Source organism: Martes martes (genome assembly GCF_963455335.1).
Source record: "Martes martes genome assembly, chromosome: 17".
Taxonomy (NCBI): domain Eukaryota; kingdom Metazoa; phylum Chordata; class Mammalia; order Carnivora; family Mustelidae; genus Martes; species Martes martes.
Genome location: NC_137905.1, coordinates 34,388,310 through 34,415,152, shown reverse-complemented (window position 1 = coordinate 34,415,152; position 26,843 = coordinate 34,388,310). Strand labels below are relative to the sequence as shown.

Sequence of the window (26,843 nt, the reverse complement as noted above, 5' to 3'; positions counted from 1 at the left end):
AACCACACAATCTTAACCACTTCTCTGTAGCTTGTGGAATGTCGTGAGAATTCAACCCAAGAAAGTACAACAAGCACCTAGCAGGGTGCTGGCTCAGCACAAGTGTCTGGAGAATCCCATGTAATGGCCCCGGTCAGCTGTCTGTGAGTGTGAGCACTGCACAGCCCTCCGCATGGCCTGTGTGCCCTCAGAAGGCTCTGCACACACAGCCACGGCTGTGGGTATACAGGATTGTACATGTATGCAAATATGTGCCTGTGGCAAGGGGCTCAACAAGTTCAGAACAATCCTGTTAACTCCACTCCTCCTGTCAACAAGGGACAAAATAGAACCTCTTTTGCAGAACCGCCCCTCAAAAAAAAATGCCCCAACATTGGGGCACTTGAGATCCAAAGCTGGTTAGAGACAAAGCCACACAGCTGCAGAAAAGGCAGCTAATGAGCATACCTTGGGGGAGGGATCCCTGGAACTGTGCACCCAGGGTTTCCCGAGACAGCTACAGAGCCAGCCTCTGGCCTCACAGCCCTCCGTGGTCTAGCCCTTGCACAGGCCTGATCCTGCAGACGTGAACCTCAGCCAGCTGGACCCTCTCACAGCGTGGTGAGCTGGGCATGGTGGAACTCTTACAAGGAGGTGTGCAGATGGCTATATCAGAATCCCCTAGAGAACCTGTTTTTAAAATTAGATTCCAAGATCTCAGCCAACCAGGACAGGACTCTGAGTTCCCGAGACTGCTCTGGAACATGGTCCTCCTGTTGGCTGCACAGGAGCTCAGTGAGACTGGGGCCAAGCATTCTGCTTCAAGTCTCATGCACTTTAAAGCCTGAGAAGACCTATTCCAGGGGAAGGACAGGATGCCTCCTTAGATAACTCGGAGAAGTCTGACGGCTGAATCCAGGTATGAATAATAAAATGAAAATACACCAGCCAGCAAACCAAGAGGTCTGTGTTCTTACTCTGGCTCTGTTTCTAATGTTGCATCCATTCAGACAACTCCTTCCCTCTCTGGACTTCAATTTCTTCATCTGTACAATAAGAGGGTTGGGCTCAGCTTTCTGTGGGCTCTAGACAATCCCAATATTCTAAGATTCCATTAAATAGCTTTCAATATAGAGGTACTGAAAGTTCAGAGGTAACAGGGAAAGAGAGGAAAGCAGCAGATTTGGAAGACCAAGGGTATAACTCATAAGATCACAAATGGTCAAAACCCAAAGTGTCACCAAAGTCCCAGAGGGTCTGCCCATGGGCCACAAGCCAAGCCCCCACTACCTGAGACCCCCTCCCTCACCTGCAGGATGAGGCTGATAGCCATGGATTTATAGGAATAGGAGGCAGAGGAGACGCCAAAAACCACGAACAAAGCCACAGCGAAGCCCAGCAGGTTGGTCATCATCTCCAGTCTCAGTGATAGCCATCTCGAGGAAGACAGGAACATCAGCAGGTAGTTATTCTGCATATCACTCAGCCTCTTAAACCTAAGAAAGGAAAGCCAAATGTGCTTGTCCAACCCAGAGTTTTGTGAGAATGGACACTGGTTGCTTCCTTCAGTATCCAGCTCCTCACTCCTACCAAAAGAACCTGTCTCTTCTTCAAGAGCCTCCTCCCTGCCCCATTCTCAGCCATGGAGTAGACCTGACTGCAGACCAAGGAGTAGGCTCTGACCAGCTTAGGCTCTCAGCACAGGCTCTTCCAGACTTGATGATTGGTTCATCATCACTTGGGGTAGCTTCCCCTAACGGGGCCAATGAGAGTGAGTAAATGCCAGGATCTATGAGTGGGTGAAGGGAACCAACCCCTTCCCAGTATCTATCCACCTTGTATGGGGGCTGTGCCTGTCTTGTTCACTGCTGCCTTCCCAGTGGGTGCTGAGCACCTGGTAGGTGAATGAATACATCACTCCAGGATGCCCAGTCTCAGGATCTGCACAGACCTTGAGTGCTCCCCAGTCCCGCTGGGAGAGCTGGCACCATGATTCATCCAATATTCCAGTTAACCAAACACATGCCAACTTCCATGTTCAAGGGATACCTGGCTTCAAGCCTGGCTAGATGCCACCTCACCTCCCACCCAGCTGCAGGTCACTTCTTTCCCTCCTGAACTCTTAGGTCCTTTTATTTTCTTTTCTCCTATGCTGCCGGTCATATTCAACCCCATAGTATCACAAAAATATGTGTCTGTGTCCCCTGTCTTCCACCAGACTATGAGCATCTCATGGTTCAATGCAGACCATGGTGATTGATCTTTACAAATGGGTGGGTTCACATGACACAATGAAGCCTCAGCAGCAATCATAGGATTTTTTGTTGTTTCAACAAATACTTAGAAGGCAAATCTATAGGTATGGAGAGTGAAAGAAATTCTGTAATTTAGAAAGCAATTATTCCTTGTATTTTATTAAAATCCAATACCTATTTGGAAGTGAAAGAAAAAGAACCATGCAAGAAATGCTGGCCCAGCAATACTTCTTGCTAATAATTATATTAATACGTGTATGCAACGTCCATAATTCTTTAAGGTTTATAGGCATTTTCCACCTCACTCACATTTGTTACTCCTATAAGCATCATCTCACAGATGAGGTCCTGGAGGCTCAGAGAAATAAGTGGAATAAACCAATGTGAAGAGGATGCTGTTCCCTGATGCTCAGTTCCCCACCTTCCTGCTTCCCACCATCCCCACAGCCCCATCATCCTCAGAGAGCAGCAGCAGGACTCACTCGCTGATGAAGTCTTCAGTTTTTCCATAGACATGGATGGAGCTCAGGCCCTGCACAGTGGTGAGGATGTGGGAGAACAGAGGGGAGCGGCTGTAGTTCTCCAATCTCTTGAACAAGTTGGTGACTTTCTTAAACTTCCTGCATCAAGAATGAGGGAGTTGGGGTGCCTGAGTGGTTTGGTCAGTTAAGCACCTGCCTTCAGCTCAGGTCATGATTATGGGGTCCTGGGATCGAGCCCCATGTTGGGCTCTGCACTCAGCACAGAGTCTGCTTGAGATTCTCTCTCTATCTCTGCCCTTCCCCCCTCTTGTGCTTTCTTCTTCTCTCTCTCTCTCAACTAAATAGGTAAAAATCTTGAAAGAAAGGAAGGAAGGAAGGAAGAAAGAAAGAAAGAAAGAGAGAGAGAGATCTGGACCATCCACCTCAGGGACAACCCAGTTCTATGTAGATTCCAGGCTTGTATCCCAAGTCACAAACACTGCTCACAAGCAAAAAGAACCCACTTACAAATAATAAATAAGACAAATAGCGACTAATATGACTCCGATCAGCAGAATATATGGAGACACCACAGCAACGGCCAACAGGATGGCGACCACCATCAAAGACAGGAGCAGGAACTCTTCAGCAACGACAGGCAACAACTGGTCCAGCATATCCAAGTCCCCCGTAAAACAGTTCAGGAGTCGGCCTGTTGGGGTTGTGTCAAAGAAGCTCATGGGAGAGCAAGAAACCTGCAGGGACAAAAGCAACCCAGGTCAATGGAGAGCTGCTGGCCTTGCTCTGGGACTTGAGGAAGATGTCAGTTATCCTTAGGCTCTGAAGACATGCAGGATCCAGACGAAGGGGTGTGCAGGGGAGGCAGGGTGGAGCAATGGTTAAAAGCATGAGCTCCACAATCTTCTGGGTTCCAGGGTTACCCAGCTCCTCCACCTACTGCTGTATGACTTTGGGCTTAAGCTACTTAAGCCCTTGGAGTCTCAAGGTCCTCATTTGTAAAAGGAGGATGATAACGACACTTCACAGAGTTGTGGTGGAGAGTGTACACCTCTGCAAATAGACTAAAAACCTCTGAATTGTGCAACTTTATTAAAAGGGTGAATTTTATGATTATGTGAATTATATCTCAATACAGCTAAAAGAAAGAAAGAAAGAAAGAAAGAAAGAAAGAAAGAAAGAAAAAAAGAAAAAAAGAAACAAAGAAAGGCAAGCAGTAAAACACTGAAAGTTTCAGAACAGTTCCTGCCTCCTAATTAGCATTCCATTAATACTAGCTCTGATTATTTTCCACAGATGGGACCATTTTCCAGGATCACCAAAGATTAATAGCAGCAACTCCCCTGCAGTTGCATATGACTTGGTGTCTTGGGTAGAATTTAAGCATGGCCGCCCCTTCTTGAAGGCGGTATCCTAACTTGGTCTCTAAAAGCAGCGGACAGGAAGCCCTTTGGAGATTAAAGAATATTTCATACAAGAAGGGCTCTAACAAAAGCATCCAGTTTGGTGTACTTATTTTACAGATGGGGAAACTAAAGTCCAGAGAAGGGGAGGCCACTCAGCAATCTGTTTCAAGGTCACCCAAGTAGTTAACAACAAAACCATACCAGACCTCCCACAGGGCTCCCTGACCCCCTGTCCCAGCACACCATGCTCTTTAGAGAAGGCATTTCTTAAAGGTTCCGGGTGCTGAGCTGCTGACAAACTGACCACTTTCATTTCCCTATGCATTTCTCAAGCTGTTAACACAAGAAAAATATATCAGTAGAAGTTAATCATGTCTGTTAAGGCCAAAAGCAAAGGAAGGAATGAAGGTGGGGAGTGCATTTTGATGATCAATGAATAGTAATTAATAGAGTCATGAAGTGTCCCTTTCAGCAGCTCTCATTGCAAATACGTGGGTGCTGCTGACCAAATGCTCTTCACGTTCACGGTCAGGCTCTAAGGTAGGAGGGGGAGGCAGGAAGTTTGGGAGGGGCAGATGACCAGCTTCCTCACTTCCTCACTTTTTCTGCCTCTAAATTATCTGTCAACTTCTCTCTAGAATCTTTTGTGAAATACATGATCGAGAGCAACAAAAACTGTCACAATCACTTCAAGAAATCACAGTCACGTCCTCCAGGACTCTGAGCACTCACGACAGGGCGGGGGGGGGCGTGGCGTGGCATGGGGGTTGTGGTGCAGAGAGAGAGGTGCACAGGGACAGGATATGGTTCAGCTGTGGTGTGACTAAGCCGTCTGTGAGAGCCCACCATCCCTCAGGATTAGGAACAGATGGTGAGGGCATGGAGAAAGTGTTTCTGCTGCCCCGTAAGTGTCAAAATAATCTGTTTTTGCAGTTTGTTGTGTTTGCAGTTGAGCCAATTATCTCAGAGGTTTGTCCTTCACTGTGATTATTTAAAAGTACAAAGGCAATTTTAAATCAACAAAGCCATAAAAGGACTACAAAAAGGAACATATTTTGAATACAAAGCATGTTTTCTAATGCAAAAAGAAAACTTGAAAAAAAATTAAAATTGGATTTATCACTTAGAGGCCTGAGGAATGGATTTTTCCAGAATCTTGGAGTGCAGAGTCAGAACTTTAGAAGCCATAGTAAAGGTAATAAAAGTGTCTGGCCTCAGGTAGAATATTCATCTCCTGTTTTCTGGTTCCACCAAGCCAGCTGCTTTATCTGAGGTGTGGGGAGAGGCCTCCACCTCATCCTCCCCACTTTGAAATGTCAACACAATTTGCATTCAGTTTACACGGAATGATAGATGTCCCCCTCACCTCTGGAGAACACCGGTGAAAACTCCTGCTCTAATTCTCTGAGCACCTGCCCTCTGGGACTCCATTCATCTCCCCAGGAAAGCTTTGCTTCTCTTCACCTCCTAATTTAAGCTGGTGAAAGTGTTTCAACTCATCCTTTCAATCATAGAGAGATTCTTTCCTCCAGGAAGTCTTCTTGGACTCCTATCCTTCCCTCCAACATGCACATGCTGAGGTTAGGTGCCTGTTAGGTTCTTAGGATCCCACGGGCCCCCGTCCAGTGGGTAATTTTGCACATGGTGTTATAACAGCCTGTTTTGTCATCAGTCTTCCTGAATAGACGATACGGCCATGATAGCCTGAACCATACCTGCGTTGTTCATTCACCACTGTAAGCCCAATGCCCACTCCAGAACCCGTGCATAGTAACATTTGGTGAGGGAGAGAGCAATGATGTTTCCAGGAGGCAATGTGATACCACAGACAATTTGGTATTTTAACCATAACACATTCTCACCGTTACACACGAGGATTTCAGTCTTCTCATCTGTAAAATAAGGATAATAGCACCACTTCTAAAGGAACCTGGGACAATTATAAGACCAAAGGAAACTGCGACAATCCTACAGCTCTATAGGTGATAGTGCTCACACAATGGAGGCCAACATTGGTATGACCATTGACCCTCCAGCAAGGGACACTAAGCTTTTACAATCCTGCTCCCATCCACGTAGTAGCCCAGTGTGCACTTGCAACTAAATGACATTCTGGAAAGGACAAAACTATGGAGACGATAAGAAAGATCCGTGGTTGTCAGGATTTTGGAGGAAGGAGGGGGGATGAATAGGTAGAGCGCAGAGGATTTTTATGGCCGTGAAACTATCCTGTATGACACTTTATGGCAGATATATGTCAGTATATATTTTTCCAAACCCATGGAATGTATAATGCAAAGAGTGAACCTTATCTAAATGATGATGATAATAATAATAACTATATTGATATTGGCTCATCAATTGTAATAAACATCCCACACTAATGCAAGATATTAATAACAGGAGAAACTGGGGGATTGGTGAGGGACCAATGAGAACTCTGTACTTCCCACTCAATTTTTCTTAAATCAAAAACTACTCAAAAAAAAATGTCTAGTCATTAAAAAAGAAAGAAAGACAGAAAGAAAGAAGGAAAAGAAAAAACTGGGCAAGGTCAGGCCTCAGCCCGTGGCCGCAGCCACTGCCTGGGCCCACACCTTGTTGAAGAGATTGTCGTGCAACACTGTGGATGCTTTCCTCGTGATCTTGGTGAAAATCCCCGAGGAGCAGCCACCTGTGCAGATTAGTAGCAGGACACTGAGGCCATACACCAGCTGGTAATATAGTAGCTGAGGGTTGTTCAGTATGTCGCCCGCGTCTGCAGTGGTTCCATTGCTCTCCTGGCTGCTGTTGGTCTTCAAGAAAGAACAGAGAGGATGGTTTGGTAAGAAATATACTTCATCTTGTTCCCACTTCCTGGCATAGAGCTCCTAAAATCCCCATAATTTCCTAAGTGATAGGTGTGCTGGGAGCATCTTTTGTTCTACCGTTTGGCCTTCGACTCTGGTTTCTGACATAAGAGCTTCTAAGACCCTTGGAGTCTCTGGAGCAAATACAGTGTCTTTGTGTAGCTATTGAGACAGCTGTTCGGGGAGGGGGCTAGGAAGCTTCAGGATGGAGAACTGGTCACCAGAAAGATCAAATCATGAGCAGGAGATTGGAACTTTCAACCCCACCCCCTCATCTTCTGTGTGAGGAGAGGAGCTGGAGGTTGAATTAATAATTGATCATTCCAGTGTGATGAAACCACCATGAAAGTCCCTAAAGCATGGGGTGCAGAAAACTTCTGGGTTGAGGAGCATATCCACATGCCAGGAGGGTTATGCACCCCAACTCCACAGAGACAGAAACTCCTGCACCCAGAACCCTTCCAGATCTCACCCTATGTAGTGCTTCCTCTGGCCATTCATCTGTATCCTTTATTATAACCCTCTAATAAACTGCAAAAAGCATTCCCTGGGTTCTGTGAGCCATTCTAGCAAATGATCAGATTCAAAAAGGGAGTCATGGGAACCCCCCAACTGATAGCTTGTCTGCCAGAAGTATAGGAGGTCCAGACTTACGATTGGCACCGGAAGCACTAATAGTCTTTAACCTGGGGAGTCTGCACTAACTCCTGGTGTGTCAGAACTAAATGGAATTGTAGGACACACACATGGTATCTGGAGTTAAGAGAACTGGTTGGTTTGGGGAAAAACCTGCACGTTGGCTATCAGAAGCATTGTGTAGGACTAGAGAACAGTGAGTCTTCCATCTTTGGGAAGTCAGACCACCTGAATTCAGGGAGAAATTCAACGCAGAGAGAAAATCCTCTTCCTGGGGTCATATTTAGCCTCCGTAGCTTCTATGGGATGAATCTTTACATGCAAAACTTCCCGCTTGGTGCTTTTGCTTTTCCCTTCCTTTGCTCTTCACTGCCCTGCCCTGCATTAGGCCCTCCTCGTCCTGGACCACCATATCAGCAGGCAAACTGGTCTGTCTCCCGACTCCACCTCTTCCCCCCATGCACTATCCAGTCTACCCTGATTATTCTAAACTCAGCTCCCTGAGTGACCTCTTCATCCCTCTTTCAATGCGTCTCTGTCCCAAGGCAGCCTGATTTCTAATGAGGCCTATTTTCTTCTGCCAGGGTAGAAAATGACTCGGTAAATTCACTCTATGGTGTTAGAAATGTGTGCTGGGTTATTACCCAGCATCATCCCTGGTGCTTCTACATTCTTGGGAACTCGGTTTCCCAGAATCCTACCAGCATTGGTCTCAGGTTAGATTCTGCCAAAGAGAGGCAGGCACAGGAAATCTCAAAGCTGAAAGAGAAGAAGCCATCACACACTGGTGGCAATTATGGACATGGGGGTGGAATGTGGAGTTTGGCCAGTGGCTTGCAAGTGTCCTTCTGGGAATCAGCCACTTTAGTACTACCTGCTGCAGAGGTCACTGGAGCCCTTCCAATGATTGTGTAGCCTTTAATTCCTATATTAAATCTGTGGAAGTTCTAAATATATCAGGTGGCTTCTGTTTTCCTGAGCAAACCTTGCCTGACACATGACTCAAATTTAACCAAGTAGACATCTAGGCAAACATAGGGTGGAACCAGAGGACCAAGTTCAAGTCCCAGCAGGGGACTTCACATCCTAGGGCAGGTTCTTTTTCCTCTCTAAGCACAGTTTCTTCTGTAAAATAGAAAGAGTGCCTACCTCAAAACGTGGTTGGGAAGATTAATGAATTAACCAGGCGCATAATGGCTGAGAACTGCAGGTTTCTCAACACAGAACAACTCCATCCAAACCCCTGCACTAACAAACTTAACCAAACTTTAGCATGGCTTCTAGTGGCTCAAGGCATGTCCCTAGGAGGACCCCAACCTCTGCCCCACCCCCATCAAAATGCCGCCTGAGAGAGCTCAACTACCAGCAGGAAAATTACTGTTTGTTGTAGCCAACACCTGAGGGTATGTCCCAGATCTCTTTTTCTCAGAGCACTTATTAAAAAGTGCTCATAGCTGTGCATATGAAGTTGCTACAACCCAAAGCATCTCTCCCAAGAACTTGGGAACCATGCCTTTGAAATGTAACCATCAGGAAGAATACGACCTCTGTCTCCCAGTCTCTGTGGAAGATTAGAGTCCTAATTTCGATAACTGCCAGCGAGTGGACACTGCTGACCTCATCACATTCACACCCTCCAACCATTGGTTAACTTCACTCCTATGAATCTACTGAGCCCCCACTCTCCCTTTAAAATGCCAAAATCACCTGTGCACATATCAGAATGGCTCTCAGCCCTTTCCCCTGACACCCATAGTGACTGAGTAAAATGTGTTTTCCCTGCTTTCATCAATATCAGCTGTGCTTGTATTTGGTGTGGCCTCCCCGCCCCCAACAAAGGGTACACATTTTAAATGAAGCAAAGTGAGAAGGAAAACAACTACCAAAGGCAGTATCACAAAGGTGGAATGCAAAGCACTCTTGAGGACCTGTCTGGGGGCAGAAACCTCGTGCTTTTGTCCGGAGGAGACTACACTAGTGACCACTCATTCTGTGAGCACCAGAGCTAGGAGGGAGGCCCCTATGTCCTGACTTTCAGAGGTCCTTTCTAGTGCTCTTACACTTGTGGACTTTGCAACAGCAGGTTCTGGGCTTGTCATCCAGTTCCACAACCCATATTCTGACCCTCATGGGGCCCAATGAATAGGAAGCTGCCCAACTCCATACCAACCCACAAAAACACACCTCATTCCCACCATGACACGTACCCCTGAGCCCTGCTCCAACCAGTAGCTAAGCCACCAGAAGTTGAACGTCGTGAGGAAGATGATCACCATCATGAGAAAGAAAACAATGGCAGAGATCACATAACCTAGGGAGGGAAAAGAGGGGTGCCAAAGGAAGGTGAAGGGCAATGGCTGAGAAAGCTGCCGAGCCCTCCCAAGCCCTTGGATCTCCCTGACCTTCCTCTACTTTGGATGCACGGGAAGACTGGAAAAGGGCTGGGTCCCAAGATTAGAAAGCCCAGGAGTCAAACCCTGACTCTACTACTTACGGGTTATGTTAGCCTGGGCAAAGTATCAAATGTCAGTGACATTCCACTTCTTTACCCATGAACTGGTGATGACCATCATACTAGCTGCATGGGGTCACCCTGAAGAGGATAGGGGTGTGTGTGTGCCAAACACCCAACCCAGTGCCTGGCACAAAAGCAGAATTCTAGAGTAGTTCCCCTTATGCATGTCCTGAGGGTTCAATCTCCATAAGAACAACAACTATCTCTTTTCTTAGAGATTTTATTTATTTATTTGAGAAACAGCAAGTGCATAAGTGGGGAAAGGGGCAGAGGGAGAAGCGGAGTCCCCAGTGTGGGGCTTGATTCCAGGACCCTGAGATCACGACCTGAACCAAAGTCAGATGCCTAACCAATTGAGCCACCCAGGGACCCCACAACACCTTACCTTTGATGTAGTATGACTATTATGAAGTAAGTGCAAGGCATAGTACTAAACATAGGCATTATTTTTGAGTTTGTTTTTCCTATCTCCATTTACTGGATCTCCAAGAGAGGAAAAACTTGCTCAAGGTCATAGAGGTGGTAAGGGGTAGAGCTTGGATTCAAAAAAGCCAAGGATGGGAAAACCAAGAGTGTATTCCCTCCTTCAGCATCTGTCCCCTGTTCCAGCACTCTATCTACCTTTCCAGTCAGTGCCCCACGCCGATATATTTTTTTTAAGATTTTATTCTTTAAGTAATCTCTATACCCAATGTGGAACTCAAATTTATAACCCTGAGATCCAGAGTTGCATACTCTACTGACTGAGCCAGCCAGGCAGCCTGCCCATATTTCTTTCCTTGAATTCAACCCTTCCTTAAGCTCCACTTAAGGACCACCTGTTTTTTAATGACATGTGAGACTGTGCCTGGCCACAGAGATCTTTCTTGCTACGTGGTGAATGTAAATGTCGTAATTCTCCAACTAGGGTATGCCTTTATACCCTCTCCCCTCCAGAGCGTGGCACAGTGCCTGGCCCATAATCAGTACTTTGAAAATACAGGTCGATTTGTTGCTGGATTCGTTCATACATTCACAAGCATTTTCTGTTCCCCATTCTGGCTAAACACTACACTATGCCCTGCAGCGGTGCCCACAGTGGAAGGGATAAGGATGGTGATCTATGCATAGCCTACTCCTTCCTCCCCTAGGCAGGTAGAAAAAAAATACACCTTCCATGGAGTGAGGTTCCAAAGTCAATCGAAAGTAAAAAGTTGGCATGGAGTCACAGTTACTTTCAAAAGTCTCTTAAATTGGGGCGCCCAGGTGGCTCAGTGGGTTAAAACCTCTGCCTTCAGCTCAGGTCATGATCCCGGGATCCTGGGATCGAGCCCCTGTATCAGGCTCTCTGCTCAGCAGGGAGCCTGCTTCCCCCTCCCTCTCTGCCTGCCTCTCTGACTACTTGTGATCTCTCTCTCTCTGTCAAATAAATAAATAAAATATTTTTTAAAAGTCTCTTAAATTACTTCAAAAGTACGGTATCACATACTTGATTTTATGTTATAACAATGTAGAGTTATATTTATATGAATTTGGTGATGTCTACCATTTAGTAAAGCAACTTTGAAACTTCTAGTTCTCATCACCATGAGAAATGTATTTTAATGCACACCAAGATAAAAGGTTCACCAGTGTCACTATATGAAATGCATACACAGATTTTCCATTCTGTTCTATATTCTTTCAGTGCTGCTTACAATCCACTCGAGTGATTTCACAACCCCCTAGTGGCTCAAGACTTACAATTTGAACACCAGTTAAATAAACAGTACTGTATGGACTGTATTTTCTTATTTTCTATATTTGTGACGCTGCGGCAGGTAGCTGGGGCCTTGATCCTGGGGAGACTGCTCTTCCCAGGACTGACTGATTCCTAGAAACAGCAGATGACTCCCTGTGAACACATATGTATTGTACAAACCAACCAATCCAAAGCCCACCCTCCCAACCACCTCCTCATCAAACCCACCAAGGGCCAGATGCCAGCTGACTAGGCACCAATCCTATAGCCCAGAGCACCCCGCCCCCAGACTTATTCAAACTATATAATCCTAAACTTACTCAACATACCTACCCTGCCTTACCTACTCCCTCCCACAAAAACCCCAATAAGGGCTCCCAGACATGTTCTTCCTTCCCTCTGCCCTCTGACCAACCTGGTACTTCTCCATGTGGCCCGGCATGGCAAGCCATGTCTCCTGTTTCTAGGGATCTGTGAACATAAACTTCTCCCTTTGTGACAATAATTTCCATGTCTGCATGTCTTACCATACCTGATTAAAATAAATCCCAGGTACATTTTAACACAACATGAAACCTAACTTCAGCACGGCCTATGGTGGTAGGGTTACTATAATGGACTGTGGCTGAGATTGGAATTGTGAAACCATGACAGGCATGACTCCCCTGTGTCTCCCTACTTTGCATGACTACACACATTCCGGTCTGACCCAGTTTCAGGGACAGGACCGGTTAGAGAGAGAGCCCCAGGGCTGGCACATGGCAGCTGGCAGATCATACCTCCACCTGCCCGGATATAGTGGTGGTAGATGCTCCATCTCAGGGACCCTTCTTCCATTTTCTCCTTCGTTGTGAGCTGATTTTCCAGCACTGGGTGAGAATAAGAGAAGAAGGAAACGATATGCCTCTCAATCACTTGCATGTCCTTCCAAGGTCAAGAAGGGATTTTACAAAGACGTCAGCCCCTGGCTTCCACCTTTGACCAGCTTCCTCACCTTCCCGCTTCAGTGCCCTCACCCAAGCCCAACTGCAACCAGCATATTGCCAGGGAAGACTCTGCTGAAGGTAACTCTTGACCTGGACTCCAGAGCCCAGAAAAAGCCATCCCCAGCCATTCAAAAACCCTGGGGTGTCCAGAGTTTCCAAGAACTTGATGGTTTGGGAGAAGCAGCCAGAGAGAATGAAGAAAGCAATGATCCGGGACCAGAAAACTGGGTTCCAGAATGGTCATTACAATACTGTGCAACCTCAGGCAAACCCCTTAACCTCTCTATGTCCTCCTCTGACAACTGGCAGGCGTATATAGAAGGTTGCTAAGATGCTTTGCAGCAATATGCTTCTGAGAAGTCCTCAGAAAACAACTGTAGCACTAACTCGGGCAGACTCTTGTCCTAGAACAGGGCAGGGAGACCAGTACTGGAAGGACCAGTAGATGCTGCTAGTGATGACGGCAAAGACAGGAAGCAGCCCTGTGGGGTCATCTGTGGTTTCTGCCTAAGGCTCTCTCTTCCTCTAACAACTCCCTGACGTCTCCTGGGGAGGAGGACTCTCTTCCTGGAATTTGAATCTTGAGGGAAACTACATGAGGATGGGAAATATTTGGAGGAGGTTTTCTGCAAAGAGATTCTGCAGCTTTCCTGCTATTTACACTCTGAAATTGCTGAGGCTTAGTTCTTCAACTGTTCCTTTCATTCTGTGATCTACACCTGTTCCTTCCAATATTTTTCTGCCCGGATCATTTTCTGACCTTCACAGCTGAAGATGCTCTCGGTAACAAGATCTTCCAATGGGCCAGGCCCTATCCTGAGGCCCCCGTACACCTGACCTCATCTTATCTCCATGACAACACTGCAAACGTACCTTCACTTTTGCAAATGAGGGTTCAGAGAGGTTATGTTGCTTGGCCAAGGTCACAAAGCTTTGTAAGCAGACAGCTAGAATTCAAATCCAGAACTGTCTTTCTGCCCTGCTGCCCTGTCTTAGAAAAGAGCAAGTCCCTGAGCTTCGGGATATCCAAGACTGGGCCCAATTTATTTCTGATTTCTAATTCTTTTGTTTTCAATAAACATGTAATGCATGAATGTCTAAATGCCTTACCGTTAAATTTATGTTGCTTAGGCCAAAACTACCCACACCCCACCCCTGCCTTTTCCTCTACACACCCTTAGCTTTGCCTCCCACAGCATTCACCTCTAGAATCTTCAGGCCTCCTAACCAGCACAGTCCACACCCCACAGCCCTCAACTACATGGATCCTTAACCTGGATAGTAAGGGACATGGTCCCTTCTGGGATCCAGGAGGAACTGCCAGGACCTCTGGAGGACCCAGACAGGCTGGCAGAGGTTCTCTCCCCGTTTCCCAGCACCATTACCGGCACTTTCATGGAGAGGCTCTTCCTGGCAGGTGGTCTGGGCCTGCCCTTGCACCTGAGGGTCTTCTGCTGGCTTTGCTGTGTCCTGTGGTTTGTCCTGGGGAGAAAGCACATGTCATGAATGCAGGGGCTGCTCCTCTCTGGGGGTAGTGAGGGTGGGGTGGGGTGGGGTGGAGGTCACCTGTGTCCGTCCTCCTCCTTGCATCTCTTGGATGAGTTTGGCGTATCGCCCCTTTTTCTGTATTAATTCACTGTGAATTCCTTTTTCACAGATTTTCCCATCTTCTAATAGAATGATCTGGTCACAAAATGCTAAATACTGAAGAGTCAAAAGAAATAAGGCCTTCAGTAAGCATACGAAAAGATAGTCAACTTCACCATTCAAAAGGAAGATGTAAATTTAAATCATAGTAAAATGTTATTTTATAACCCCATGTGGGCAAAAATCTTAAAACATTGCATAAGTCCAAGCGCTGGTAATGACGGGAGGTATAGGGAACTCTCATAAAAGGTAGGTGGTGTTGTAGATTAGTGCAAATACTTGGGAAAGCAACTCGATAACATCTAATAAATCTAAATATTTAAAAATTATGAACCAACAACTGGACTCCTAAACCTTTGCTCCCCAAAAGTCACAAATGTGCGTAAAGACACATATAAAAAGATGTACGCCAAAGGATTTTTTTTTCTGTAAAAGTGAAAAATGGGAAACAACCTGGACGTCCATCCTAGGAGAATAAATTCTGGAATATTCAGATATCGGAATGCTATGCCAGTGAGAATCAAATCAAGTTGCATGTATCAACATGGGAGATCTCAAAAATATAATGTTGAGTGAAGCAAGCAAATTACTGAAGGATGTAGAACATAAACTATCAATTATATAAAGCTTCAAAACAAGCAGAAGAACACCTTATCATGTCTAGAGATTTATACACGTGTTCTAAGGGTATGGGGACCTGCACGAGAATGATCAACAGCAAAGTTAGGGGGACAGGAGGAAGGAGACAATGCAGTCTGAGAGGGGATCTATGTTTGCGTCATTTGGGTGGTAGACACATGGGTTTTCAGTAGATTATTTTATAAACTGTTTTTATGTTTGAAATATATTGTCCTCCCCCACACACACAAATAGACCAAAACGGAAGGAGAGGGATAAATAATAATAATGTCTTGAGGCCAAAACCAAGCATGGAAATACCTAGGATAAAGGCATTATGAGAGGCAGTCCTGCCCGCACACATCACTGTACTTCATCAAAGAACACGAGACTTCAGAAACTCTTCTCTGAAAGATTTTTTTTTCTTTTATCATAACTTTAAAAGGAGGAGCCAACCCATAAAATCTTGAAGGAGGCCTTCAAATCTGGTTTCAATTTTTACCAGTCACAGAAATCTCCACGTGGAGAGCAGAAGAGATCCAGGTTTTTTACAACGCTCCTCAAATGTTGAGGTCTAGCCTGAGATGAAGGGGCAGCCACTGGGAGGTTGTTACGGAATCAACAGCAGAAACATGAGGATCTGCATTAGCCATTGGTCATGGCCAGAGCCCTGCAAGGGTGGTCACCTGCAGCTGGTGGGTCACCAGAATGACTGTCTTCCCCCTGAGCATCTTCTTAATGCACTCCTCAAAGATGTGCTTCCCCACATGGGTATCCACAGCGGACAGGGGGTCGTCCAGCAGATAGACCTCGCGGTTAGAGTAGATGGCACGGGCCAGGCTGATCCTCTGCTTCTGTCCCCCAGAGAGGTTGAGGCCCCGCTCCCCAATCTGCAAACAGATAGCCAAAGGCACTGTATCTAGAAGATGAGCCCAGTGAGGTGTGCTCAAACCATCCAGGTGGCCAGATGTGACAGACTGAACCCCCTCAGTGCATACTCCTGGACACCTCGTGATTGGGCACCCCTGGTATTTTAAAAAAATCTTTTTCCAAGTTTGCTTAGTAGGGAATGAAAACACTGATTTTCAGTTAACTACAGTTTTTATAACTCATAATTAGATGCAGTGTTTCTAAACCCTTCAATACCTCAGGTGACATTTTAAATCTTTAGCAATTTAGATAATAAAACAAATCATTCCTAAGAAAGAGCACCTCCTTATATCTTTCTTGGGTTTTAAATCTCTGTTGACAGCAACTGTCGACTTGCAAAACCATCAGTCCTCATCGTCTAAGACTGTTTGCTCTGCGCACAGTCCACTCCACAGGACAGGTCTGCGATGGCCAGCAGGGCCTCTACTGTTGCTGTCATGGGAAGGGCCACCTTACACAATGCCTTATGTCAGGAGATACTACGAGCCAGTAATAGGCAACCAGAATTATTGCACAGCATTACAGACTATCATGCCAGGCATCTGCTAGCTGGCCCATCCCTCGGTCAGCCCTGAGGACAAGAACACCAGGGACTAAGTCCCATTCCCGCTCTACCATGAACTCTTGCAGTCTCTGTAGAAAAGAAGCAAAGTCTAAAGAGCAGCAGAGTGACCTCTTGTCACTGCTCTGCCTCTGGTTCACCACCGTGCACCCTTAGACAGGCTGCTTGGCCCGGGTGAAAGCTTAGTTTTGCATTCTGTCCTCACTCAGCCGATGCTTACTAAGCACCTACTTTGCTTGCATAATAAGCTAACACCCACTCCGGCTGGGCATGTTCACAGTATTCTGTATGTATCAACTCATCTAAACCTCAAGTTTAGGTCCATACTCATGGATGCCATTCAACAGACCAGACCTTCTTCTTTCTGCTGAACCCTGAGCAAGACAACTGAGCACTCTTACCTCAAAGGTTTATAGACCCACCTTCAAAAGGATAATAAAAACACTGAACTAAAATTACCTGAGGCTCACCTAAGACAATGCATTCAAGTTGCTACAATAGTCTTTTGCACCTGGTTAAATGCTCAGCAGACAGAGATAATAGTTAATAGGTAAGACCAGCAATATTGCTTTTATCTTACAAAGGTCTTATGTAGATTAAAGGTGTCTACAAATGTGAAAAATGGTGAATTACCATGAAAACATAAATCATATTGCCATTGGGAAGCCATGGCTCCTGTTCCCACTGGCAAAGGTAGAGCTGGCCAGAGGGGGCAGGGCGGGACTTGGGAGAGGGGAGGACTTGGGGATAGATGGGAGGTTTCTCATCCTCACAGTTTCTCCACTGCTTCTGCTCCAAAAGGAGGAGTTTGAGGTCAGCTCCCCATCCTTGTGGGGTAAGGTAGGTTCTTTGCCAGCTTTCACCATAAGATGAGCCTGTTTCCTCCCTGGGTGAGGAAGGCTTTGAGGCAGCCATGGGCTGCTTTGGGGTAACAGCCAGAGTCCTCCCTCCACCTACCTAGGGAAGCAGCCTGAGGACCCCAGTAAACCACTACAAAGGTACCATCACAATGGAGACAGGGGATCCTCGCCTCCCACTCACCTCTGTCATGTCTCCAAAGGGCAGAATTTCCAGGTCACGGTCCAAGGAACAGCAATGGAGCACCTGGTGGTACCTGCAAAGGACAGAGAGCTAAAGGGACAAGTGGCCCCACCACAGACCTTCCAGCCTTCCCAAGTTGGGAAGAGACAGTTCTTGCATTCCATGCTCAGAAATTTGGACTTGATCCCGCATTTAATGGTAAAGCATGGGAGGCTTTTTGTACTTCTTTCTTCCCCTTATTTCTTTCAATCTAATACGTGCACTTAGTAAATATTTGAACAGAACAACAACAACAGAAAAGATACACGGAAAAGCAAGTCTCTTATCTTTGACTCTCAGTTGCTTTCGCGGAAGCAGCCACTATTACAGTTTCTTATGTATTCATTCAGAAATAATGTGGTCGTGTATGTCTTTCTGCAGCATATATAGGTTTGTATTGGGTTTTTTTTTTTTTTTTTTTTTTTTTTAGAGAGAGAGCGCGAGGGAGCACAGACAGACAGAGTGGCAGGCAGAGGCAGAGGGAGAAGCAGGCTCCCCGCCGAGCAAGGAGCCCAATGTGGGACTCGATCCCAGGACGCTGAGATCATGACCTGAGCCGAAGGCAGCCGCTCAACCAACTGAGCCACCCAGGCGTCCCTAGGTTTGTATTGTTTTAATGACACCATAGTATTTTGTTATATGGCTGCACCATAAATTAACTAACCAGTGTCCCTGTGATGGACATTGGGATTTTTTCTAGTCTTTGGCTACCATGAAAAATGTGTAGTGTGAACACTCTTACACATGGGCCTTTGTGTTCATGGGTGACACTCTCTACACATTAAATACCTAGCAATGTTGAGTCTAGCAATCGGTGCATTTTAATCTTTGACCAAATACTTTGAAACTGCCCAATGAGTTGTATCCTTCTGAAAGTAGAGCAATGACAAGGTGAGAGCTATGTTTTGGGATGACTACCCTGGAGGTGGGACCCAAGATGGAACAGAGCAGAAGACCAGAGACAGGGAGCCAAGGGCAGGGGCAGTGGGAACAGTCCAAGCAAAGAGATCACGGGCAAGAACTGGCAGTGGAGATGGAGAAAAGAGAAAAAGACAAGACCTATTTAGGAGACAGAGTTGTCCAAGGTGGGTGACCAATCAGATGTGAAGTGTCAGAGGACAAGGCATTGGGCTCACTGCGATATACAGTTCAGTGATGCCATTAAACCGAGTTGGACAACTTGGAAAGAGAGGCAGGCAGGATGGGGGAGCTCATGAGCTGGTGTTGGACCCAATGCTGCACAGCCCACAGGACAGCCAGCTGGAGACTTCATACACCCACATGCCCCTCTGAGTTGCTACTGGGGGCAGATTGCACCATCGAGCAAACAGTCAAAGGAGGCCAGGGTCCACCAGAGTTGGAAGCACAATGGTAAGCATTCGGGTTAGCTTTTGTACATCCTCCGCTGAACAAACTTGGCTTGTGACATTCAAGGGCATGTCTCAAGCAGGTTAACCCCAGACCCTGGGTGGGGGAGACCATGAAGGGTAAGGATGGTGGTGGGTAGCCGACCAGACCATGAATCCAAACTGTTTTCTTCTACATCACATGACCTCATCACCCCATTTGTTTTACCTTTTGACTTAGAGGTGGAGAATGAATTAATACAAACGAAGTTTTAATGTTTTTTAAAGGAGGAGAGTTATTTTGACTCATATAACAGCTAAGTATGATGATCCTGATAATGACTAGGTTCAGATTGTGTTTCTAGCATATCCTCCAAGCTTTGTGACTTTAGGTAAATTATTTAACCTCTTGGGGCCTCAGCTGACTCATCTAGAAAATGGATATGATAATAATCTTTCTTTCACTGTGAGGATAAAATGTATTAATGCATATAAGTGAGCTCACAGCAAGTATCAGCAGCTGTCAAATTACTGTTAGCAGCAGGGGGATCCCTCCCCCAACCAGCCCCATGCACCTGTGTCCTTCCTGGACCCTCCCAGAAACTTACCAGGCCTTGTCATACTGGCCTCCCATGAGGATGTTCTCCCTGACGCTACCTCCGATGATCCAGGCCTGCTGGGGGACATAAGCCAGGCTTCCGTGCACCCCCACCGAGCCCTCCAGCAAGTGCATCTGCAGCAGAGTGAGTCTAGCCTTAGGAACAGGCAGAGGAACAGGGCCAGACCCTGCTCGGCTCAGCAGCCGCAGGGCCTAGGGTGCCACTCTCGCCAGGATCCTGGGACTCTCCTGTGTAAATGGGACTTTTCATATGGTCCTCCCAGACCCACTTGTGAGTCTGAGGGAAAGTCCTGGGAACATAGGGAATTCAGCTAGAGCTAAGCCAGGCCAGGTCCTGCTGTGACTTGAATCCAAGGTCTGCACTGAAGACACCTCATACTTTTCTTTTTCTCTCCAGTCCCAGTCTCTAGCAAGTGGTGTCTCCATGCTTTTCACGGTGAGACAGAAAGTTCCAGGTCAACTCTGACCTTCTGTGAATATCAACAGAATTATCGCCAATGTCATTGTGCACAGATAGGGAAATGTTCTTATTTTGGGGACATCATGATGAAGTAATAAGTGGGAAACTCTCATAATTTCTGTAATTTAAAATAGTTCTACAAGGGCACGGGTGGCTCAGTTGGTTAAGTGTCTGCCTTCAGGTCAGGTCATATCTCAGGGTCCTGGGATTGAGCCCCACATGAGGCTCCCTACTCAGCAGGGAGTCTGCTTCTCCCTCTCTCTGTGTGTTCTCTCTCTCTCTCTCTTTCAAGTAAATAAATAAAAAATCTTTTAAAAAATAGTTCTACAAAATGTGTTTCTACGTAGATGTGGCAAAAATGCCAATGCTATCAACTGTTGAATCTGAAGGTGGGTATATGGGTCTTTTATGTCTTCCTGCCTTTCTGTTTGATAAATTTAAAAACACAATTAAAAAAAAAAAGGCCACAAGCCCCGTCCCTACCACCCCAGCATCAGATATCACCATCCTGTGCCCCTTCCTCTTTATGATTCTACGCTTCTTACTTCTGATTTGGAGCTAGGCTTTAATTAATAAGAACAAAATTTAAAATGACATCTTTTTGTTTTTCCTTTATTGGATGGATAGTTACTGGTTTATTTCATGAAGAAACTGAGGAACCACTAGCTGCACGGAAAGGTGGACTTGGAGGGAGGCTACCAGGAAGTGTTGTCGTGGGGAAAAACGAACCTCTGACACCATGTGGATCCAGGTTTCAATCCTGGTTCCCACCTCACCTGCTGTGTGACCTCGGGCAAGTCACTTCTTAGAACCTCATCTGCTCATCCATAAACTAGCCATAATGGCTGTGCTTTCCTTATGTGGTTGTTTCCAGGTTGAAGGGGAAAATGGGATGCTCTTAGCACAGGGCTATGTTTACTGTTTCTTTAAAGTAGAACCTTGTCTTTCCCATTGCCAAGAATTTAGGCAAGGCCACCACATGCGGAGCATGAAGAATTGAGCTGTCTGGAAAAAGTTCTATGTACAATATGACCACATTCCAAGGAGATGATGAGTTTGGCTATACTATTTGGGAGAAAGAGCTGAGGAAGGAGCTGGGTAATGGAAGAAACTTCTTGTTCTCTGAACAGCATAGGCAGAGGGATGATGGGCAAAGAAAGGAGGGGGCAGAGAGAGCAGTCCAGGACTGGGGAAGGCTGGGGCTAAGGGGGTAAGTGCTGGTGAGAACCCCCTTGGGGAGGTGGCCATAAATGCACCCCAGGTGTTGCAGCTGTTTTAAGGTATGGTTCAGTGAGAGTTGTGCAATATGACCTCAATTGTTTAGGGGAAACAGGTTGAGCTTCCTAGAAACTGGAGGGAGAGTGGGCTGAGCCACATGTCTGCTTGCGTGCAGACTAAGCAGACCTCAAGAACATCCACTGACAGTGGAACTGGACAGTTCAGATCTCATGGGCAGGGGCACCCAGCAGACATGTAAATTCTACTGTTGGAGCATAAGACTGTCCCATCCCACACGGGAGGGTCTCCTCTCCCACATCCTTCCTTCCTCCTCCTCCTTTCTCCCTCCACATTGCGCTCTTTTTTTTTTTTTTTTAAGATTTTATTTATTTGACAGAGAGAGAGATCACAAGCAGTCAGAGAGAGAGAGAGGAAGGGAAGCAGGCTCCCTCCCGAGCAGAGAGCCCAATGTGGGGCTCGATCCCAGGACCCCAGGATCATGACCTGAGCTGAAGGCAGAGGCTTAACCGACTGAGCCACCCAGGCACCCCACATTGCACTCTTGATGCTGTCTCACAAGGGAAACATGTTCCATTCTGAGATGGGCTTTATGAGATGACTTTTATCATCATATTAAACATTGAAACATGCTGTATCATCACCCTGATAGCTGGTTGATTACAAACAGGGTGGGGAGAGCACAGAGAATAGGTGAGGGCAGACCTCCAGGGGATCTCGGAGGGAGCCTTCCTGGCTGGAGGGTGAGAAGGTGGTGTATTTATAGCACACCTCCTCCTCAGTGCATGCCTAACTGCTCTCAATTTATAAAAGGTGTATTGGCTCAGACCCCATTGAGCAAGAAAGCAATGGTGTGACTGACTGGGCGAACTCAACCTTGGGAGTCCTTGGACCGCCCGTGAGTGCACATGCATGTGGTCACAAGTCACTTACCTCCCCCAGGATGGCTGACAGCAGGCTGCTCTTGCCGCTCCCGGTATTGCCACAGACCCCCAAGGTGGTCCCCTGCAAAGCCAAGGAGGACAGAGTGGCATTGGAATAGCACAAACCTCCTACTCACCCAGGGTGGGTCTGTGGTTGAACACCCCACCCCAAAGCCCCTCAGGCAAAAGCTCAACGCCACAACCTCCAAGAGAGGAAGATGCATGGAGGTGATAGAGAGGAATTCATGGATAGGTGGTCCTGTCAGGCAAGAAACTCAAATTCCAGATCTGCACCTATTCTACTCTATGATCCTAGGCAAATCACTTAGCCTCTCCGTGCCTCAGTTTCTTCAAGTGTAAAATGGGGACAGTGAAGCCAGCCTCACAGAATTCATGCATACTTTCCCTCATTTATTCATTCACTGCTCCCTCGAAGACTGTCTGAGTTTCTCCCACGTACCAAGTAGTGAAGAAAAGAACTCTCATGCTACATTCTAGTGGGGAGCCATGAACCATGAAATAAGCCACGAAATAGATAAACAATATCAGATGATGATAAATGATTCAAGTAAAACAAATTGGCTGCTATGAACCAGAGCAAGTGTAGATGGGTTGGCCAGCAAGGTCTTCTTAAAGCAGTTGTCACTGCAACTGAGACCAGAATGACAGGAAGGAGACAGACACAGGAAAATCTGGTCGTTCCAGGCTGTCAGAGCAGCAGGGACAAAGGTCATGAGACAGGAACCAGGTTGGCTGCCAAAGTGCTATGGGAAGGCTAGTGTAGCTGGTGTGGGGGGAATAAGTGGGAGGAGAGGTGAGAGCTATGGGCGGGATGATCAGGGGATACCTGGGCTATATCTTAAGTGCAACAGGAGGTCACTGAAGGGGTTTAAATTAAGCAAGAGAGTGACTTGAATTGGTTTATGGTTTAGAAAGAGCCCTCTGTCCACCGCATGGTAAAAATAGTAAGAGGGCAAAAGTGGAATCAGAGTGGCGGATAAGGAGTGTCCTAGAGGAGCTGGAATAGCATGATGGTGGCTGGGGCTTGGGGAGTTGGCGGGGGCGGGTAGTTGGTGAAAGGTGGATGGATTCAGGAGAGAGCTGATGGGCGTCACCAACAGGCTGCGTTGATAGGAGGGAGGAAATGCAACCAAATTTGACTCAAAAGTCCAGAGGTGAAATTTAGACAAGAAGGGAAGCTTGCCCTTGCAAATGTTAGGCAGAGAAGAAGTCAGATGAGGTGAGTTCACAGAACAACCGAATTGGCACATACTAGCAACTTAGTCAATGTTAGTCTCCTTCCCTTTCTCTCCCAACATATAGCTTTCTATCCTGGGTCTTGTTATTACAAAAAAAAAAAAAAAAATACTGGATGATCAGTTGATTCCCACTGAAGAATGAAAGATTTCCTGTACTTGCCCTCTGCGAACAATTTGTATTTAAAAGAGGTATTTAGAGATGGCAGTTTTTAGCCAAGGAAACAGTAGAGTGTCATGAAGCTCAAGCCTCGGGCCCCAAAAGTCTGGCAGCCAGTCTGCCCGTGTGGCCTGGATAAGGCTACCTTTGACACCACTAGGTTTAACTTGTGCAACTTTGGGGCTAGGCTGTCCTTTGTGTCCTCTGGCCCGAGGGCTCCTGGAGCTGGCTGAGCCCCGGTCATCCCCTCGGGAGTGTGCCCGTTCTTCTCCAGTTCCATGGCTCCATTTACAATCCCGGGGCAGGTCTGTCGCCATGACAAGGTGGCGTCCTCCAAAACCACAGCTTTGCTGGGCTCTTTCAATGCCTGGACATACAGAACAGGTCTCTCCTGTAGGAAAAATTTCTGTGCAGACAAAAAGAAAGGAGGAATTCAGTTCTGCAGTCTAATAAGAAAGTGTGCCCGTTTCTCTGGCCTGCTTGTAGGTCTGGTTTATAAACTCCTAATAAACAGTAGGAGTCTGAAGAACCACCGCTAGTTCAGAGGGAGCCAGATTCTGCTGGTGGGAATTCTGGATCAGGGTTTTCCAAGTTTTGGACCACTGGGCCACTCTTTGATATCTGCATACTGCCTGCTCTGTTCTTTTCTGTTTGGTTTTACATGGGTGACAACACTGAGGAACCCTCAGACAGATGTGTCACTTTTCTAATTGGATTTCATTTGTAACTATTCAAAGTAAAAAGGTCTGCCCATGTAGCACATGGCGGAAAATTGTTTGGGGCCATACATTTCAAAGTGTGACCGTGAGCCGGTCACTCCTCTCTGTGTCTCCATCTTCCTGACTGGGAAACATACATGAGTGCGAGCGTTAGAAGAGGCAGCTGGGAAGTATGATCTCACTGCACTTAAATTATAGGCACATGTCTCTCCTTGGAGATTTGCTAAGAAAGAGATGTAGAAAGATACTTCTTGACATTTCGGACAATGGTTTTATCTCTAGATTTATCCTCTGTAACTTTTTGCACTATCTGAACCTTCTACAATGAGTGCACAGGATTTTGCAAAGACAAACAAAAAGCTATTTTCAAAATAAAAAAGGTGGTCTCTTTTTTAAATTGAACCTCAGGTATGTTTAATTAAGCTAATTATAACATTTGAGTAAAGGCATAGAGTCATCATTGGAAATTGCATGGGTCCCTTTATTTTGTTTAGTTAACTGGGGACTTACTTGTTTAGTTATTTTTAATAACATAACCACTGGGTAACCACTGATGGCTCTCATTCCTTTGCTTAAATTGTTATCACATATATCTTAATTTTATTAGATAAATTTTGAGTGCTACACTGGCTTAATGAGTCAGTATGACAAACACATCTGGATATTAACAAATGCTGATAAATGAGTTTATAAGGAAGAAAAACAGGGGGTCCTTTTACCCCCAAATCCTCAAATATACTCTCAAACTCTAAATTTGTTTACGCCATTCAGTGCTTTTCACTTGTTGTTTTTAGCAAACAACACAAAAGAAAAATGGTCTGGGGGCATCTAGGTTGCTGTTGTTTAAGCACCTGCCTTTGGCTTAGGTCATGATCTGGGGTTCTGGGACTGAGCCCCATGTCGGGCTCCCTGCTCTATGGGGGTGCCTGCTTCTCCCTCTCCCTCTGCCTGCTGCTCTCTCTTCTTGCGCTCTCTCTTTCTGTGTCAAATAAATAAATAAAATCTTAAAGAAAAGAAAAGGAAAGAAAAATGGCCTGGAGACCCCTGCTGAGAGTGCCCACCTGGGTGCCTTCTCTAGAACCCCAGTGAGTAGGTCCACAGCTCCAACAGCCAGCTCACCTCCTACCTGTGGTCGCCTACAAGGAGGGGTCCTCCCTCAGGGCTCATGGCTCTCTTCTCTCTGCCCTTGGAAACTGGTATACCAGAGTTCAAAAGCCAAAGGCATTTGGGAGCTGGGTTATAGCACCAAAGGGCACAAAGGAGGAAGAGGGGAACATTCCTCCCCCTTCTAGCCTACAGGTGTCAAGGTCAAATGTCTATAGGGCCAGATAGAAAACTTCAGTGGCTGAAGCACGAGCAGTTGAAGATACCCGGATGAGAGAGCTAGTGTCCATCCACGGGGCCACCCTATACAGCACCAGCCCCTGGAGACAACCCCAGGTTCAAGACCTTTGCCCTCACCATTACCATTTCTGCTCCCTTCTCTGCCACCATAACGACACCATCCCTAGCCAAAAGCTCTCTGACCTCTGAGCTATCTCTCCAGGCATTCCTTCAGCGAACATCCCTAGCCACCCTTCGGAGCCCAAACTGTAGCTTCCTTAACTCTGTCCACCCTGGAAATGAAAACAGGCACAGAGGGGAGGATGGGAGAGCCTAGTATACCAGCAGACAGAGAGAAGGCAGCAGGGAGCCCTGATCAGCCCTGATCAGCAATGGAGAAGTCTGGGGAGCTACTGGGGCTCTTCATAAGTAATGGACCGTCATCCTTCCTCAGACAAGCCAAGTTCATTCCAGCCTCAGGGCTTTTGCACTTCCTAATTATCATCACTCAGATGAAAAGTCACCTTAGCAGAGGGGCCTTCCGGGTCCAGCACACCCAGATTTGTCCCAGCCCTCCTCCACATACCCTCCAGAAAATTACACTGTTTTACTGACATCATAGCTCTTCATGTGATCTCATGTTATCTTCTTTGACCGTTAATTCACTTGCTAGTTGCCTGTTTCTAATACGAGGTTGTAAGTTCCTGAGAGCAGGGATCCCATTGGTCAGGCTCACAGCAGCATGTTCTGTCTCAGTACTTGGCAGGCGGTGGGCATCCAATAAATACTTCTTTTAAAAGGATTTTATTTATTTATGAGAGAGAGGGCAAGAGAGAGAACGAGCAGGAGTGGGGCGAGGAGCAGAGGGAGAAGGAGAAGCAGGCTCCGCACCAAGCAAGAAGCCCAAGGCAGGCTTGATCCCAGGACTCGGGGATCATGACCCAAGCCAAAGGCAGACACTTAACTGACTGAGTCACCCAGTTGCCCCTCAACAAATATTTTTTGAATAAATGAATAAATGACTGAGTGAATAAGTTGGGAACTACATGCATTTAAGTGAGATGACTTTGTAAATTGGTTTAGATAAGGGTTTTTATTTTTTTTATTTTTTAAAGATTTTATTTATTTATTTGACAGAC

General features: G+C 46.3%; 1 protein-coding gene across 2 annotated transcripts in view; it reads right to left on the bottom strand.

The window, feature by feature from the left end:
- ABCC11 (ATP binding cassette subfamily C member 11) overlaps window positions 1–26,843 on the bottom strand; it is a 73,071-nt gene that overhangs the window by 15,143 nt on the left and 31,085 nt on the right. For both annotated transcript variants that reach the window (XM_080828149.1, XM_080828150.1), the window contains exons 11-23: window positions 23,808–24,068; window positions 22,257–22,328; window positions 19,617–19,741; window positions 17,624–17,696; window positions 15,777–15,980; window positions 14,392–14,529; window positions 14,211–14,307; window positions 12,619–12,708; window positions 9,812–9,915; window positions 6,717–6,914; window positions 3,224–3,450; window positions 2,717–2,854; window positions 1,289–1,475 (exon numbers count right to left, since the gene is read on the bottom strand). In XM_080828149.1, the coding sequence (XP_080684275.1) occupies window positions 1,289–1,475; window positions 2,717–2,854; window positions 3,224–3,450; window positions 6,717–6,914; window positions 9,812–9,915; window positions 12,619–12,708; window positions 14,211–14,307; window positions 14,392–14,529; window positions 15,777–15,980; window positions 17,624–17,696; window positions 19,617–19,741; window positions 22,257–22,328; window positions 23,808–24,068 (1,914 nt within the window). The remainder of the gene's footprint in view (window positions 1–1,288; window positions 1,476–2,716; window positions 2,855–3,223; window positions 3,451–6,716; window positions 6,915–9,811; window positions 9,916–12,618; window positions 12,709–14,210; window positions 14,308–14,391; window positions 14,530–15,776; window positions 15,981–17,623; window positions 17,697–19,616; window positions 19,742–22,256; window positions 22,329–23,807; window positions 24,069–26,843) is intronic.